General features: G+C 35.4%; 3 protein-coding genes across 3 annotated transcripts in view; 2 read left to right on the forward strand and 1 right to left on the reverse strand.

Moving 5' to 3' along the window:
* Positions 1 to 692: 692 nt before the first annotated feature.
* Positions 693 to 10,984, forward strand: Gnptab (N-acetylglucosamine-1-phosphate transferase subunits alpha and beta). Its single transcript, XM_088259035.1, has 10 exons — positions 693 to 887; positions 2,399 to 2,640; positions 3,355 to 3,531; positions 4,094 to 4,254; positions 5,392 to 5,609; positions 6,339 to 7,075; positions 7,410 to 7,575; positions 7,900 to 8,084; positions 8,583 to 8,723; positions 10,786 to 10,984. Exons 1-10 carry the CDS (start codon positions 774 to 776, stop codon positions 10,937 to 10,939), a joined length of 2,295 nt encoding a protein of 764 aa, XP_088115161.1. The 5' UTR covers positions 693 to 773; the 3' UTR covers positions 10,940 to 10,984.
* Positions 10,985 to 12,118: 1,134 nt separating this feature from the next.
* Positions 12,119 to 17,313, reverse strand: LOC148310079 (small integral membrane protein 12-A). Its single transcript, XM_088259045.1, has 3 exons — positions 17,148 to 17,313; positions 15,242 to 15,371; positions 12,119 to 12,553 (listed from the first exon to the last, which is right to left on the reverse strand). Exons 2-3 carry the CDS (start codon positions 15,369 to 15,371, stop codon positions 12,396 to 12,398), a joined length of 288 nt encoding a protein of 95 aa, XP_088115171.1. The 5' UTR covers positions 17,148 to 17,313; the 3' UTR covers positions 12,119 to 12,395.
* An 848-nt stretch (positions 17,314 to 18,161) lies between these two features.
* The window catches only part of Lac (septate junction protein lachesin), a 31,738-nt gene continuing 30,079 nt past the window's right edge, over positions 18,162 to 19,820 (forward strand). The window contains exon 1 of the mRNA XM_088259037.1: positions 18,162 to 18,237. Within this exon, the coding sequence (XP_088115163.1) occupies positions 18,183 to 18,237 (55 nt within the window). The 5' untranslated portion in view covers positions 18,162 to 18,182. The remainder of the gene's footprint in view (positions 18,238 to 19,820) is intronic.

Genomic DNA, 19,820 nt, shown 5'->3' on the forward strand with positions numbered 1-19,820 from the left:
AAAAATAAGTTTATTATTAAATTTATTTTAAAAATAATTAACCTTTTCGACGCATTTTTTTGAGCAGCGTCTGTATGCCAGTATTTTCTAAGAATAAAATATATTTTTCTTTTTTGCCTTTTTCCCCCTAGTAAAACATTCGATAAATTCAGCCGCAGTATTTTTTTAGACTTAAACCAGTTTATGTCTCATTACCCCGTCAATCTTTGCATTGCTTGTGAAGCAGCCATGATCATTTCCAGCTACGAGTCTATAGGAGCTAGCGGTTTGTATATATTTAGTACTCTGAATATAAATAAAACAATCCGCCATCAAAGCAAACCCTGTTGATGGAAATCGGTTAAAAAAAAACAATATCTTCTCATTCCACTCCTATCGGAGGTTGGCGACCATCTCCTTAAACTCCACACAGTCCTGGGCCAGCCTGATGAGGGTTGCTGCATCTGGTATTCCAAACCAGTAAAGAAGATTTAGAGCCATGATATTCTTTTACAACCCCAAGTCCCGTCTGCCCTCTATTAAAAACTATAAAAGGGTATATTTTTTCACGGAATATGTGGTTTTTGTCTTTATACAGTGTTTAACAATATACCCCGGTTTATTATAAACGGTAGGCTCTGGCCTAAATTTCATCAAAACTTTTTTGTCTATGGTAAGTTTTCAAAAATGTTTATGATACGCTCTGACGTTTTGTTGACATTAGTGACATGGAGATGACGGAATGTCGACTTTCGACCTGTTTTTATAAAAAATAAAATGAAGAAACTTCCGAGATGGCCAGAGAAAAGCTTATCCAAAGGAGAGTTTATGACATTTTATCGAACCGGCCGCTTATGGCCTTTTTTACTGTCAGCCTACTGATATTATCTTCTTTCCAAATCTATGGGGTAAGATATCGACCTTACGTTTCCTTATTTATGTATGAAAACTGATAATATTTCTAGATTAAACTATCCAGTATGTCGCTTCCTTGGTACAGAATTATTATCTAATTGATTATTATGGTTATAAAATTGTGGCTACCGCGTGAAATGATATTTCCATTGATTATTTTTACGATTAAATTGCATCGATTTAAAAATGAAAATGCCTTTAATTATATTTAAATTTAAAATATTTTGGTTTTCAAATGTTTATTCTATCATTTTTAATTGAAGGTAAATGTTAACCTTCCTTATCTTTTAATATAACCACATCTGTTTACATGTAAAAATATCAATGGACACGTGTTTTTTCAAGTTTATTTTTAATTTTATCGTAACTTTTGTCGTCGAATGGCATTTGCAAACTAGGCTGCATAGTCGATTATATTTTTTACTTTTTTTCAAAACCATATCTTATTTATTTTTCTAAACATATTACATACATGAGTCATATATATAATATTCCCGATGTGTAATTTCTATTTCTTATTTTGGGACATGGTTAAGGTTAACAAGACTGGAACACAAATAATAAAGTAACAAAAAATATTATTTTTAAATAACCAAAACTAATACTAATACATGGCAAAATATAAAACAATAAACAGGTATAATAAATAGGCATAAGAAGCATATTCAAAAGAAATAAATGAGAAAAACATAAGGTAAGAAGCAAAACTTCAAATATTTTGCAATCAAACATTTCAATAAACTCCCTAAAGAAATAAAAAAAATAGATTATATAAAAATATTAAAAAAAAGCTCTATACATTTAAATCTTGAAAAAATATACAAAAAAAGACTGTTATATTTTTTATTATATAACATTAAACCACGAGTTTAAGTCCCTCTCCAAGCACAAGAGCACAGTCTCTTTTATGGAGAGGCACAGCGAATCGAAATATAAAAGTTCTCCATATGTATAAATGATTCAAATGTATTATGTTATAAATAAAAAAATAAATATTTTAAAAGAATAAAAATAAAAAATTTAAATAAACAAATGAGAAAATATAAAAAAAAGGTAAAAACAAAATAAGAAAATATGACTAAACACTACATATAAATCTTTCCATAAAGTATTTTTTCAGATAATTTATTTTGGATCCTATGGAATTAAAGTTTTCTTTCAAAGTGTGTGCACGCTTCTGGAAATGCAGGTACAGGCAGCGGCTCCTTTTCGTCAATATTGACCTCTCCTGCTATCGGTTACACAAGCTTTCGATAGTTTCTATTTCATACGTTGCCGTTGAATGTAAGAAAATTGGAAATAATGTAAAAAAAATAGACAAAATGTATCAAATATTCAGCTTAATTCGAACGATAAATGTGGTAAATGGTGATAGAGAAACGATCGATGCGGTTTAGTTTAGTATGAAATTAAGTCGGGATGGAAGAAATAAATGACACATCCTGGAAAATGATTATTCGAGGAACGATAGATAGAGGTTTCACTGTATTTATATTCCTTTTAGATTTACCTGATCTCAACTGGCAGCATAGTGAACGTCATATGTGAAAGGCACTACTGCACGTACGTGGACTCGGTGTCGGGGAGCTGCGAGCCCGTGGACGCTGTGTACACGTGGGTCAACGGGTCCGACCCCATATGGCTGGCCGACATGCACAAGCACGCCAGTCTGGAGGGCGTCAGCGGAGTGGACGACTACGACCCGTCGCGATACGATGACAAGCAAGAGTTGAAGTACTCCCTGAGGTGTGTATTAACCCTTTCCGGTCCCCCAAAATTAACCCGTAAGCTGCGGATATCATCTATTGTCGTTTTTTTATAGAAGTACCGTTGACTGCGGATCGCATGCATAGTCGTTTTTCAACTTTACGTACTTATATCAACACCTATGGATAATTTTTTGCACTGAAATTTGGTTTGAGGCATGGATGAATTAGTTCTCTTTGATTTAGTGTCATAAAATATCAAAATTATTTCAATTTAGTGTCAACTTTCTCTAAATATATATTAAAATATATATTTAGAGACAATGGTGTGAGGAGAATGGAACCATCCAGATTCCCCCGCATTGCCCTGTACAGCCGACTCCCGGGCAGGACAACAAAAAGATGGATCGACAGCTGGGAATCCACATCACAGGAGGCTAATCCCTCTTAAAAACAGGCCACAAGGCCTACACAATGAAGAAAAAGAAGAACTAACAGTCAGGGATCCAAAATGAATGAACTGAAAAAATACTTTATGGGAAGATATTTGTGTTAGTGATTAGTTTCATTTTCTCATTTGTTTCCTTGAATTTGTATCCTACACCAAGCAGGAAGAAGACGATTACAGTTAATTGTACAAAACTTTGAGAAAACGACCACAGAAGCCACTACAAGTCCTATTTTTCCAAAAATAGCCGTTATACACATTTTTTGCTTGTCAAATGTAAGATATCCTTTGTTTTACTTTGCACAGATCTCTGGAGCTGTATGCCCCGTGGGTGCGCCACGTGTACGTGGTGACGGCGGGCCAGTTGCCGTGGTGGCTCAACACACAGAGCCCGCGCATCAAGCTGGTCTCCCACGAGGACATCATCCCCGCGGAGTACCTGCCCACCTTCTCCAGTCCGGCCATCGAGTGCTTCCTACACAAGTTGGTTCCAGGCAACATTTATTATTGCACTCTCAAATGAACTGCACCCTCACATAGATGAAAGAGAATATGGAATTCGAAGTTTTAACAGGGCTTAAGACCTTTTATGGCCTGGTTTGAGTGATTGCTTTCAAAATTCTATCCAAGATTGACAACAACGCTACTCAATTTTCGGAAGGCATATTCATATTATTTTTAACCTTTAGGCACTCATGCGCCGTGTGCCTTAAGGGTAGCGCCCTGCCAGAGTATTTTTGTGAAATATTCTAACCTACGCGTAGCTATAATAAAAATAATTATATCTCTAAAATTAGTCGTCCTATTTAGCAGAAACTCTTAATTAGTATGTGAGGTCCGAATCCTGGATTATAATCACACACATGAGAAACGCCAGAAAAAAATCATTTTAATTTTTATTATTTTAGCTTATAATTTGACCAGATAATTTATTAACAACATTTGAATTCAGATTTTGTGAACAAGTATTTGGACACACTCAAAATGTTGTAAAAAAGTTGACACTGAAAATATTGTGAATGTTACTAGTGATGATTGCCCCCAGGATCCCGGGCCTGTCGGAGAGGTTCCTGTACCTGAACGATGATGTGTTCTTCGGGGGCCCTGTCTACCTGGGAGACTTCTACACCCAGTCGGATGGCTACGAGGTGTACACCGCCTGGAACGTGCCCGAGTGCGCTCTCGGCTGTCCGTGGTCCTTTCTGGGCAAGTCATGACAACTAACTAACCAACTTACCATCGCGCCGCTTCTCCGGAGGGGTAAAAAGGATCAGGGATGCTGAGTGATAGGAAACATATTTAATAACGGACTTTTTATAAATTATTATTAATTGCTTTTTTAATTTCTAATATTTCAAAGTAATCTAATTTAGGTCCTCTGTTGCATGTGTGTAATATATATAGACCTTTAATTTTATCTAATGGGTGATTATTTTCTATTAGGTGATAAAAAATAAAGCCACTTGAGATCTACCCAAGCTCCTTTGCTTAGCCGTTAAAATATTTAGAATTTTGTTGAGTAGATAGTGTTTTAGTATTAATCAGTCTTGATAAAGAAGCGGTTAGCTTCGAAACCGGTAGACATTATAATTAAGTTATAAAAAAAACTTACTAACCATCACACCGCTTTCCCGCAGAGGTAGGCGGAAAGAATAGAGTGCCACACCACTCTGTCTTTGCAAACATTTTTCGCCTCTTTCACGTTCATGCATCTCCTCATACTTACCCGCCGATTATTACGACTCCTAACCTGACCACTTTCAAGTATTTGACATCATTAGAAATATGTATCAAATTGTGGTAGAGTGGGCTTGAACCGAGAAACTCTGACTTAGAGTCAGCAACACTAACCACGGGACTACAACCTGACACATTCGATTCCCAGGCGGGGTCAAATAAATATAACTGATTTTTTCACCTTCAAATTTATTCAATATTACACTGGACTGGTACCTGAGGTTGAGGTCTGATCACCTTTCCTTCGTGTGTCGGGTAGTGGTCCCGTGGTTAGTGTCGCATACTATTAAGTCAGTTTCTCGAGTTTCTCGGTACGAACCCACTCTACCACAATTTTAAACCTATTTTTAATAATGAGCCTCTTAGGCTCACAGAAATATGTAGTAGGAAATTGTATTTTTGTAAATAAGAAAAACACAAATATTTCTCTTTTCTTTAAAAAAAAACTACTCAAGATAATACTGTGTGTATATAATGCAGTGCCCCATGCACCATTGGGAGCGAATGAGGCTTTGCACTTTGAAAGTTTTGCTCAGCCCTATTTAGTGCTTCATTGGAAACCCTCAACCATTGGTTGGAATTTTGAAGATATAACTCAATTTGCAGGCGATAGGTCGTGCGACAGCGCTTGCAACATCGCGGAGTGCGACTATGACGGAGGCGACTGCCTGGGGGACCCTGGCAGTCGGTACTACGGGGCCGCCAGCCACCTGGACTACCCGGGGGACTATGCGGATAGCCCCTTCTTCGACGAGGAGGACCAACAGGACTACCGGAGCGTCGGGAAATACCCGGGATTCGATGAGCCCCCGTTTGATCCAAAGGTTACTATACCGGTCGATGAGGGCATCTGTAGTTCTCAAAACTAGTCATTTTGACTTTGATAGACCCAAAAGTGATTATTAGTGACGGACGTCATCTTGTACATATGTGAGCGATGTTATCTTGTATGTATATATGTGTAATATATAAATGAAGTTATATTAAATTATATTGAAGTTATGAATATATATATATATATATATATATATATATATATATATATATATATATATATATATATATATATATATATATATATATATATATATATATATATATATATATATATATATGTATATATATATATATATATATATATATATATATATATATATATATATATATATATATATATATATATATATATATATATACACAGGTATTTTTTACACCTGCGAACCGCTGGTGATGGAATTTGATAATTATATACATATAGTTAAGACCTTAACAAAGAAATTGGTAAATAATATTCATATAAAAATATTGGATAATTCCTTTTTTCTGCCTTTGAATTGGTATATAATATTCATATAAAAATATTGGATAATTCCTTTTTTTCTGCCTTTGAAATGAGTCCGGCGCAGAAGGTAAAAATACCCTTCCCGGCCTTAAGCATCAATCCACCCAACGGGTAGAGATATATGTATTTCCCGTCCTAAGTGTGTTGACAGAGACTGTATTTTGTGAAAAGATATTCTATATATTTGGTTTAAAATTGTTTTTATCAACAGGTTGTACTAGCGCGGCAGCACGAAGATCAAGAGCTGCTAGACAGTCTGCGACCAGCTCACCAACCGAGTCTCGAAGAAATCAAGATCGTGAAGAGGGAAACCGAGCGACAATTCTGGACGCCCCAAAACACATCCGGCGAAGAGACCGACAATGTGCCAATTAGGAATACGATGAGATCCCTCAAAGCAATACTAGAATCCAACGAAAAATTAGATATAAGCGATGTAAATAAACCTAGTCATAAATTAAACGATATACCAAAAGATTCAAACCAAAAACATAAGCAGTTCATTTTAGAAGAGCTGAAGAAGTCTGACGAAATAAACGTCAGCGGCGCCGTTCACCATTACAATAAGAGCTATCTGAGAAATGATAAGAAGAGTAGGCAGAGAAAGACGCCCAGGGAGTCCATCATCCAGGAGTCCAGCCCGCCGAAAGATGAACGGAAGCTGGCCATGTATGCCCGATCTCTCATACACACCAACAAGCTATTCAACAAGGAGTACAGGTTTCAAAATAGAAAGGTCCTGGCTCACGTGCCGTTCTTCTTGGACAAGGGCACGATCGGCCGAATGCAGGAAAAGTTCAGCGACCAAGTGCGGCTCACCGCGCAAAACAAGTTCCGTCGGCCAAACGACTTGCAGTTTGCGTTCGCTTACTATTATTATCTGTTGAGCGAAAAGCGAGAATATACCATAGAAGAGATTTTCGACAAGTTTGATACAGACAAAAGCGGGTAAATAGATATTTGTAATTTTTTTCATTAAAAAAAACACACTGGCTTTTATGCAAAAAAAATCTTATACAAGTTGTTGGGTAATATATCAAAAATTCAACACGGTTATTGGATTGAATTCTACTTTTATTAACATATATATGATAATATGTGACGCGTTTCGTCTTATTAAAACATTATCAAACACTCAACTGTCTGCAGTTACAATAAATATTTCATACAAGTGATTAATTTTAAAGCCTTAAAAGAGCTAATATATTTAGTATGCGGTTGTTTCTGAACTTGTTCATTTTAATACCAATTTGTTGGTGTAATAAAGTGTGTCATGCTCCAGGACGTGGTCTGATCGCGAGGTGCGCACAGTGTTGGCGCGCGTGCGAGGGCTGCCCCTCACAGCGGAGGTGGTGCGCGCGCTGGAGGCGGCCCTGCGCGCCTGCGACCGCCCTGAATACGCGCAACACCCCACGCCGCCAGGAGAGCGATATCTAGACTCGGACATGGTACTGATTAATACTAAAACACTATCTACTTAACAAAATTCAAAATACTATTTTTTTGACATCTCATCAAAGATGAAGAAGAATATGGAAGTCTGGGCATTTACGGGGTTGACGACCATCATAGGCTGGTTTGAGTGATCACTTTACACACGTGTAACATTCACCAATTCTACCCATTAGTGATGTCAAAAAATAATATGAAAATAACTCCTGTAATTGGAGATAATCCAGATTTTGTGAACAAGTATTTGGACACACTCAAAATGTTGTAAATTTCTCTTTTAATTAAATAAATACTAGAGCAATAATATTGTTTGATACCAGCCGACTATCACCAAGGATCTGGTGGTGCACTGCCCTTCCCTGGCGGGCCCCCTGCGCGGTTCCCTGGGTGCTCCGCCCCCCCGGGGGCGCCAGCGCGCCGCCGCGCCCCGCCACACCTTCGCCATGCTAGACTCCAACATCACCCGCGCCGTCGCCGCGCTCGACGAGATACGCAGGGAGACCAAGTTAGTAGCTCGCCACATCATAGATTGAGTTAGTAACTTACCACATCATGGAGGAAGTTAGTAACTTGCCACATCATGGAGGAAGATAGTAACTTATCACATCACGGAGGAAGTTAGTAACTTGCCACATCATGGAGAAAGTTAGTAACTTATCACATCACGGAGGAAGTTAGTAACTTGCCACATCATGGAGGAAGTTAGTAACTTGCCATATCATGGAGTAAGTTAGTAACTTGCCACATCATGGAGAAAGTTAGTAACTTGCCATATCATGGAGTAAGTTAGTAGCTTGCCACATGATGATTGAGCCGATGCTGCTACAAGGAGAGAGAAGATGAATCTTTTTTAGCGTCAATACTGGTGTTTGCCGACAGTGTTTACTGGTGTAAACATTTTTTTTATTCAATAAAATATGTTGCTTGCAGTATTGACCATGATAGAAAATTATAAAAAGTTTTTAAAAAAAAAATAGTGTAAATGGCTTGTTGGTTTCTGCAGAAAATTCATCTGTATCAATGACAACCTGGATCCGCTCCGGGAAGAAGAGAACTCCATAGTCCGGATGCTGCTACAGGAGCTGTACGAGGCCCTCCTCCCGCTGCCATCTGCTATGGAACTGCCCCCGGGAGTTGCCAACAGGTCAGTTTATTATCCTTTTTAATTTTATTTTTATAATATGTTGTTTTCTGTTTAAAACAAATATTTGTGTTTATTATCAGCGCTTTTAATCTATGTATTTATATTTTGATATCTACTGTGTTCTTTCCCGTATTAGTACTGTAGAAAGGGGCTACTTGATCTTTGATGTGTTACTTGAGCCCAGTACAATTTTTTTAATTTAGATCTGTATTTCAAACCCTCATCGGCACCCGATGGTGCATAGGGCACTGCATCATATAAATGCAGTATTATCTTGATTGTTAATATATGAAGGAAAAGTGATCAGCCCTCCCTTTCAGGTACTAGTCCAGGGTAATATTGAATAAATATTAGAGAGAAAAAATCACTTGGTATATTTATTTGACCCTCCTCCCTGGGAATCGAACCCGGGACCTCCGGTGCGGTAGCCAAGCGTGCTGACCATTACACTACGGAGGCGGACAAAACGTGATTCATTGTTTCCCTGACAGATGACACTTATTGTCACAATACTTTGATCGATACCATGATCTAAATAATTTTTTTTTGTACTGGGCTCAAGTAACTCATCAAAGTTCAAGTAGCCCCGTTCTACGGTACTCTTTATTATAACCTAAAATAAAATGTGTACCCACACACAGGCCATGCCTTTTTTAAAATGAATACTATACCTAATATAATATTTTTGGACTTGTAATTATATTATATTACAAAAAACATTTTTTTTTAAAATAAAATAAAGGGTCTCTGCTTTATAAAAGCCTTCTCAGTCCAACATACATGGTCTGTTCTGAAAGTAGTATGATTTAAAATATATATTTAAATATATATATATATATATATATATATATATATATATATATATATATATATATATATATATATATATATATATATATATATATATATATATATATATATATATATATATATATATATATATATATATATATATATATATATATATATATATATATATATATATATATATATATATATATATATATATATATATATATATATATATATATATATATATATATATATATATATATATATATATATATATATATATATATATATATATATATATATATATATATATATATTCATGAGAATAGTACAAACTTTTAGAATTTTTCAATGTAGCACCCTCCGCATATACGAACTGCTTGCCAACATGTTTTCCAGTTTTCGTACGCCCTCAGAGGCACCTGGTCCAGAATGCTGGTTGCATAAATGCGCACAAAATGTTTTAAAATCATGGAATTCATATATGTTTAGTCATAAATTAAACTCTGAAGAGGGCAACACTTTGTTGCCGAAACTAGTCGGTTGTTAATAAACATGTGAGTGGATCAAAAAACAAAGTATTATTATTTCTCAAAGTAATATCCCTTACTCCTTTCAAGAACGTCATAAATCAAAAATCGTCAATTTTCGGTTGTGCATGTTTTCGGAATGCCCAGAAAATGTACTATATCCCAGCTAAAGAGCATATTTTTAACTAATACTTACCCGCTACAGGGCAGAAAGTGTTGTTTTTGCATTTTGAAGAAAAGTTACTGTTCAATTAATTTTTTAAATATATCGCTCACTCCTTTCAAGAACGTCATATATAAAAAATCATCGATTTTCGGTTGTGCATGTTTTCGGAATGCCCAGAAAATGTACTATATCCCAGCAAAAGCGGCAAATTTTTAACTTAATATTTACCCGCTACAGGGCAGAAAGTGTTGTTTTTGCATTTTGAAGAAAAGGTATTGTTTAATTATGGACACACTCAAAATGTTGTTTAATTATTTTGTTAAACATACTAAATGTTTTTCAAATGGAGAAAAAACCTTCAGGTTTTACCTAAAAAGATCTGTTGCACAGTAAAAAGTTCAATAAGTGGCTTGATATTTATTTTTAATACATTGTATTATATTTTTAAACTTTAAAAACGTTCTCATGAAAAATCAAGTTATTTTATTTATGATGTTCTTGAGAGGAGTGAGCGATATATCAATATGATCCACAAAGTTAATGGTTTCAATATTTAAAACATCGCATGTTCCAGGTTCCTCCGGCTGACGGATCTGCAGACGTGGCAGGACGGGCGGCGCTGGGCGTGGCTGGGCCTGTCGGTGTGCGCGGCCGTGCTGAGCGCCATCTCCCTCTACCACTGCGCCTGCTGCAGGCGCCCCTTTCACTGGGCGCGCTCCAATCTCTAGTCAAACCGCTGCTATCTCCAAATAAACTATTTTTTACAATATAAACTGTAGTTTTATTTGTACTGGTGTCTCAATAAGAACTGAAAGTTTTTAAGACGAATGTGTGGAAAATCATTTTATGACAGAATAAAAAATAAATATTTAACAGGCGCTATGTCATAGTTGGGTAGACGATCGACGACGAACCTGGCGTCTCGGGCTCGATTCTCGCCAATTGCAAATTGAATACAAGAAATATTTATTTTCAATTTGTTTTTGATGTATTTTTCATATCTATCCTTACTATCCTACCTGCAGAGAAGCATCTAAAATAGACTTTCCTTTAAAAACATACAAAAAAAACAAAAAAGAATGGAATGTAAGGCTGAACTAGGGAATCAAAAAGATTAAGAAGAGATTGGGGACGAGAACGAAGGTGATACTGGAATGAACATATAAACAGAATGTCAGAAGATAGACTTCCACGTATCGCCCTTTAAGGTAACCCTGAAGGACGCAGACCCCCAGGTAGACCTCTGAAATAATGGAAAGACAGCTGGGAGTCCAGCGTCCCAAGAGCGACATGTGGAGGCACAAACAGATCCCTAGGGTCTACAAAAAGAAGAAGAAGAGTTCTTTAAGGTGGTATGGACAAGTGGAGTGAATGGCTGATAGTGAGGGAACGATTAAGAAAGTATATTTGACAAATGTGAGCGAGGACGGCCAAAACACTTGGTACAATAAGAACCTAAAATCTGGTGGTGTCAAAAGTCTGCGTAATAGGAGGGCATGTATGACTAGATTTATGGATGTGAAGGAGGCAAGGAGTGTATGTCATGACAGAAGAGTGTGGCGTTCCATCCTCTCTGCCTACCCCTGCGGAGAAAGACGTTGAGTTATTTTTAGATTTTTTTAGACAATGTCAAAATGACTGGTACCTGAAGTGCCGATCACACTTCCTTTGTGTGATAAAGATAACACTGCATTTATATCATGCAGTGCCCTATGCACCATCAGGTGCGGATGAGGGTTTAAAAATTAAAAAAATATATTTAAAAATAAAATTGTACAGCAAATGCCATAGAATTTAAGCAGTATATTTACACATAGCACTGATATTTAAGATAACACTGCATTTATATGATGCAGTGCCCTATGCACCATCAGGTGCGGATGAGGGTTTAAAAATTTAAAAAATATATTTAAAAATAAAATTGTACAGCAAATGCCATAGAATTTAAGCAGTATATTTACACATAGCACTGATACTTAAGATAACACTGCATTTATATGATGCAGTGCCCTATGCACCATCAGGTGCGGATGAGGGTTTAAAACATTATTTAAAAATAAAATTGTACAACTAATGCCATAGAATTTAAGCAGTATATTTACACGTAACAGTTTTTTAGTACATATTAATAAATAAAATTTAAATATAATAGTAATCCACTATCTAACATATGACGGACTGTTGCTACGAAGCGTGTGATGGATGTCGGGGAGTCTCTTTCAAAGATGGCGATAGGTTCTTCCCTAAAACATTTTCTTGGTATTTTAATTTCTTCACATTTGTGGGATCCTCCAGCAAATTTTGTTCTGTTAAGCGCTCCAGCCTCTGTTCTTGAACTGCTTCTGGAATTAGAAAGATAATAAAATATTACTAAATGTTAGTCCAGTACTTACGTGATTACTTATTTATTTTTTTACAAAAATGATAATAAAATTAGTATATAACCACTCACCGAGATTTTAACGTCTACCGGTTTGGAGACGTACCCGTCTCTTCGTCAGGACAATCACTAACACAGCATGCAAACAATACCACCCTTCACTACCATAGCACCATTTACACACTCAAAACTACACAAAATGTCTAACACATGCGATTTTTGGTCGACCCGAAGACCAACATGCACTATAGTTTTCAATACAGACATGCGTTACGAGCCGAGGTTAAACGTACATTAGACTAGGAATCGAATCTACTTATATACTTGTAGGATCTCCACACTCCTTTCATCCTGTCCTGTGATTGTCCTGACGAAGAGACGGGTACGTCTCGAAACCGGTAGACGTTAAAATCTCGGTGAGTGGTTATATACTAATTTTATTAACATTTTTGTAAAAAAATAAATAAGTAAAAATGACTAACCACAAAGTAAATGCTTTAAATATTAATAATATTGAGAATATACTTACCTGATTAATTGTTCGGAAGTTTTTGTAAAATTCAAAAAATTGTGTAAATCGATGAAAAATATTTGTGAATTTTTAAAAAACATGTATGGTATGTATAAAATGCACTATTTAATAGATTTATATTATCCACTGACACTTCATGATGGAATTGCATTTTTAATATATTATTAGATTAAAACCAATATTTTTAGCTTTTCCACTGTATTTTTATTTGACCAGCGACCGGGTTTCGTCGTTACCGACATCATCAGACTGGTGATGTCGGTAACGACGAAACCCGGTCGCTGGTCAAATAAAAATAAAGTGGAAAAGCTAAAAATATTGGTTTTAATCTAATAATATATTAATATGCACTAGTTTCAATGGATACAAAACATATCGCTCACTCCTTTCAAAAACGTCGCATATCAAAAAACTCGATTTTTCAGGAGATTTTTTAAAGTTTAAAAATATAATAAAATGTATTAAAAATAAATATCAAGCCACTTATTGAACTTTTTACTGTGCAACAAATCTTTTTAAGTAATACCTGAATGTTTTTTCTCCATTTGAAACATATTTTGTATATTTAAAAAAAATAATTGAACAATACCTTTTCTTCAAAATGCAAAAACAACACTTTTTGCCCTGTAGCGGGTAAATATTAAGTTAAAAATATGCCACTTTTGCTGGGATATAGTACATTTTCTGGGCACTCCGAAAACATGCACAACTGAAAATTGTCAATTTTTGATATATGACTTTGTTGAAAGGAGTGAGCGATATGTGAAAACAGAATGGAAATACATGCATATATTTAATAAACATTATTTTTAATTACATTATTAAAAGTTATTAATCAGATACACACAATAATTATTTATGTGTACTATAAATACAAATTTCGTCCGCCTCCGTAGTGTAATGGTCAGCACGCTCGGCTACCGTTCTGGAGGTCCCGGGTTCGATTCCCAAGGGGGGTAAAATAAATATATGTGATTTTTTCACTGTCATATTTATTCAATATTACCCTGGACTGGTACCTGAAGCGGAGGGCTGATTACCTTTCCTTCATGTGTAAACGATCAAGATAACACTGCGTTTATATGACGCAGTGCCCTATGCACCATTGGGGTGCGGATAAGGGTTTTATTATTATAAATACATAGTTACATTTAAGTTCAAACTACTGATTTATTATTTATATTTTTGCGTTATAAAAAGCGTGATGTACAAAAAATATGCCACAATATATACATCTGTGTTGTATAAAATAGTGTTATACGAGGCCCAAGTGTATATTTAATTTTATTAATTGATACGGCAGTCACTTAGTGGTAAAATCTATCTATTTTAAATTAATGTTTTACTTAGTAAATACCACTATTTCTGAAATAGTGGTATTTACTAAGTAAAACATTAACTAAAAATGTACATATAACTAACTAACTAACCATCACGCCGCTTCCCCGCAGGGGTAGGCAGAGAGAATAGAGCGCCACACCACTCTGTCCTTGCAAACATTCTTCGCCTCTTCCACGTTCATGCATCTCCTCATACATACCCGCCGATTGTTACGACTCCTAACCTGACCACTTTTAAGTATTTGGCATACCTGATCGTGCCATGTTTTTCTCGGTCTTCCTCTGCTTCTTTTCCCGCTAACATTCGCCTCATAAATTTGTTTTACCGTTCTTTCCTCACTCATTCGTTCTACATATAATTATCGGAATATGATACACAAATGGAGTTATGAATGTAAATATTCAAAAGTGAATATTAGTAAATGATTGAGAGATCTCACGTAAAAATCTAATGTCCTTGTACGCAGTTAGGATATTTCCGTATTTAATAATAATAATAAAACCCTTATCCGCACCCGAATGGTGCATAGGGCACTGTGTCATATAAACGCAGTATTGACTTGATCGTTTTTACACATGAAGGAAAGGTGATCAGCCCTCCGCTTCAGGTACCAGTCCATGGTAATATTGAATAAATATTACAGTGAAAAAATCATTTATATTTATTTTACCCTCCTTGGGAATCGAACCCGGGACCTCCAGAACGGTAGCCGAGCGTGCTGACCATTACACTACGGAGGCGGACAAAATATTTCCGTATTTAGGTGGCGATATATACCTTTATAAGGAGTATATTTGTCAGAAAGCAGTCCCTCTACGTTGTAACCGATGATTCCCACAAGAACGGCAAACGGTAGAGTGATGTACGGCGCCCTGGACCGCAGGAACTGCATCACTATCGGCCACATCTGCTAATCACAAATGCAAATTGTTTTCCATATTCGTAAATCCTCTTTATATTCCACTTATTTTCAAGTTTTGAAAATAGGTGCCTGAAGCAAATACTGGGTATAAAGTGGTATGACTTGGTCAGGAATGACGATGTGAGGAGAAGAACTCAACAGCCCCTCATACTGGAAGTCCTGAAGAGGAGAAGGTGGACATGGTTGGGACATGTCCTTAGAATGCCACCTGAGAGCATCAACCCCTCGTGTCTCTTCTTCCAACCCCGAGGATTTCGGCGCCCATTCACCGACTATACTCAGCGGAACTTCGAGACGCCAAACTGACCTGGGAGGAAGCCAAGGAGATGGCGCGTGACAGAGTGACTTGGAGACATCTCGTGTTGGCCATATAATAATATGTCAATCCTTGGCCTTATGACATCTGTTGAAATATCTGACTAATAATTTGTAACATCACAAGGATAAATAATAGAACAGATCCCTGATTTTTCTTGCGGTCGGTAATTAGTCTGCGCCATAATCATGCCCTATATCTGTCTCACTCTCGACGCTACGCATCGCCAGTGGGTAAGAGTGACACACGATGCATTATGTTACAATCTTATTTGTTTATATTACGATATATTTCAAGAATAATGTGACACAAGTGTATTATAGAGTACCAAAAAGGCACAATGAATCCCATTGAACGTTTTTGTTTAGGAAAATAAATTGTTTCTTAACTAAATACATGATAAAAGTAATCATTTAAAAAACGGCGTAAGGTTTAAGGATATTGTTTCTCGCACGGAATTGTGCAGAAAAAAGGCGTGTTTCATGTACGTTTGTATATGTAGGATAATTATTTTCACTCTGGACTGGTCCCTGAAGCGCAGGAGTGATCACCTTGCCTTCGTGCAATTGACAATCAAGATAACACTGCGTCAATATGATGCAGTGCCCTATGCACCATTGGGTGGCGGATAAGGGTTAGAAGAAGAGAAGTAATTAAAACTGTATACAAAAAAGATATTAGAGTGAAACTTCTTAGGCGGAGATTTGATAATCGATAATTGGTAGAGAACTGAGAGCGAAATTGCATAAGTCACATTTATGAGGCAGATTTCGTTACGCGAGTGAGAAGAAAGATATAATGTAGAGAGAAGGAGAAAGAGAGCTATACAAAAAGATTTTTTTTTTATTAAAATTATTCTGTATTTCTCGTTATTTTGTGAATACAGATACATATCTGTATATTTTTTTCATTATTGTATCAATTTAGTGTTATATACCCATACTTATTTGATACATTCTCCTCTCCCCTCTTATTATTCTAATCCTTATCTGCACCCAATGGTGCATAGGGCACTGCAACGTGTTGACCCAGTGGTATCTTGATCGTTTCTTTCATGAAGACAAGGTTATCACTCCTGCGCTTTAGGGACCAGTCCAGGGTAATATCAAATAAATATTAGAGTGTAAAATCACTAATATTTATTTCACCCCCCTGGGAATCGAACCCGGGAGCTCCAGCACGGTAGCTAAACAATCTAACAATTACACAGCGAAGATGGATCAAATCACAAGTGAAATTTTATATATGTACCAACTATTTAATCCGTAAAAATAAATATACATTTATTAAACATTCGAGCCTGTAAAATAAATAAAATCCGGTTAAATTACATTAGTATTTAGTGAAATTTTGATTCACAAATTGCAGCAACTCTCGCCGCAAATGTATCAATTTAATAATCGCACAAATTGGTGATAAAAAAATATTAATGAATATTACGTAACCTTAAAATATGGCTTTCAGAACAGAATAGCTCTAGTGAGATATTATATATATTGATGACAATGTCGGTCAGTTTTTTCTAGTTTATTTTAAAGTTTTACGGTTGAATTTCTTGGTTAGAATTCTGACGGCTCACAAGAATAATCGTTAACAACTGTATAAAATGACAGCAATATCCGCGAAATAGAAACAGTTGCGCCAACTGAAAAAATTGTATATGTTCTCGTGGAATAAGGTAGGTACTGTATATCACTATAGATCTTTCGTGATCGACCGGGTCTTACTGATTCGTTCAGATATACTGATAGGTATTGTCCGAGTTACCCCAAATTCTAAGACTAAGCAACTAACCATCATGAAATTACACTACGTAAAATTATAGTAACTTTAAACATAAAGAGCTTCATCCAGAGATCTTGTCGTGCTTGGATGTGAAAGAGGCGAAGAATGTTTGCAAAGACCGAGTAATGTGATGTTCTATTCTCTCTGCCTACCCCTGTGGAGAACCGGCGTGATGGCTAGTTAGTTAGTTAGTCTATTTGTTTTTAATTTTTTGTATTACCTAACGTCCAGGTGACTCTGAAATCTAGCTACGGCTTGTGCAACACCACTTATCATGACCCTACTCAGGCTTCAACTTTTTAAGTTTTATAGCCTTTATCTACTCGTGAGTGAATTTACTCTTTATGTTTAAAGTTACTATAATTTCATGCAATTCATGAGTGAAAATTTTAGGCATAAACACTCGCTATTTTGCTTGAGGCATGAGTTTATACATTTCATTCGAAGTTATTTCTAAGTTAGCAGTGAAGTTACTTAGGTGTATAATTTTAAATCTTAAATAAAATAAGTAAATTTACTTATGTACTTATATCTATAACATACAATACGCTGTGAAAATTCTAAGCGATATCCGAGACTTATCACTTAAACGTAAGTACTCGTTCCCAGTTACCCGTTCCGTCAGAAGTAACGAGTACAATGAAATGAGTTCTCAAACTTCACGCCAGTTTGCCAGTTTCAATTTCATATAAAAGATGGCGGGCGCGTATTTTGTTTGTGCTGTGATATTTAGCATTTTTCTTAATTCAGGTGAGTCACCGCACAATAATCATTTTGACTAACGTTTACGTCCTAAAATCCAATATGCGATAAATAGTTTGGTCGGGAAACTTTCTTACTAGTCAATTTTCTAGCCGCCGACGCTACGCGAGTTTGTTGGGCAATTTTGTTTACTCACTAATTTGTATGAAATCACCTATGAAGGTGTCACACCCATTTATTATAATTTTTGCGCATTCTGTAAATACAAACATATGAATTGCTGCATAAGTTAAATATAACAAGTATTCACTGTAAAATTGTAGCTTTTGATGCATCTTATCGACCCTGCTCACCTGTATGGCTTTTTTCAAAATCATTGTTTTGTGTTTTGTCACGCGACGCTTTTTCTAAATCGATTTACAACGGTATTTTTTTTCAAAACTAAATTTTTTTGTACGCGACTTTTTCTTTACATTTTTCTTTCTAGAAAATGAGTCATGTTACCTGTTCATTTGTCTTTTCACACGTGGATACACAAACACAATAGAATTTTGATATAGTTTATAATCACTTGCATCCCTTTGTGAGCTTTTTAATTTTAATTCACTGACCGCTGTTTTTAACAATACTTCCTGTTATTTATCCTGAATATTTCAGTATTACAGCCGAGTTTCTTTATGTAGCATAAAAACCGCGCATAAGGCCTGCAAAAAAACATAGGTTAGATTTAGTGTATTTATTTATTTATATTTTCAAAACATATTACATACATAAGTCATATATAATATTCCCGATGAGTAATTTGTATTTCTCATTTTGGGACATGGGATTAAGGTTAACAAGACTGGAACACAAATAATAAAGATACAAAAAAGATTTTTTTTAAAAACCAAAACTAATATATGGAAAAATATAAAACCTATAAACAGGCATAATAAATAGGCATAAGAAGCATATTTAAAAGAAATAAATAAAAAAAAATTGAAAACAACACATGAAAAAAATTGAAAATGTAAAAACTAAATAAGAAAATATGACTCAACACTACATATCGCTCACTCCTTTCAAGAACGTCATAAATCAAAAAACTTGATTTCTTAGGAGAACGTTTTTAAAGTTTAAAAATATAGTACAATGTATTAAAAATAAATATCAAGCCACTTATTGAACTTTTTACTGTGCAGCAGATCTCTTTAGGTAAAACCTGAACATTTTTTTTCCATTTGAAAAATATAGTGTATTTAAAAAAATAATTAAACGATACCTTTTCTTCAAAAATTCAAAAACAACACTTTCTGTCCTGTAGCGGGTAAATATTAGGTTAAAAATATGCCGCTTTTGCTGGAATATAGTACATTTTCTGGGCATTGCGTAAACATGCACAACTGAAAATTGACGATTTTTGATTTATGACGTTCTTGAAAGGAGTGACCGATATATATCTTTCCATAAAGTATCTTTCCATAAAGTATCTTTTCAGATCATAATGTGGGTTTTTTTCCACTTAAAATTATTTTTACAACAGTTTTACATATTTTTACATTATTCAACATATTTTTACAACTTGTTCACAAGTATTTGGAAACACTCAAAATGTTGTAAAGTGGATATATTGATCAATCTCGTAACAC

The sequence above is a fragment of the Brachycentrus maculatus genome, unplaced genomic scaffold (genome assembly GCF_059751285.1).
Source record: "Brachycentrus maculatus isolate JH-2025_06_01 unplaced genomic scaffold, ASM5975128v1 h1tg000108l, whole genome shotgun sequence".
Lineage (NCBI taxonomy): Eukaryota > Metazoa > Arthropoda > Insecta > Trichoptera > Brachycentridae > Brachycentrus > Brachycentrus maculatus.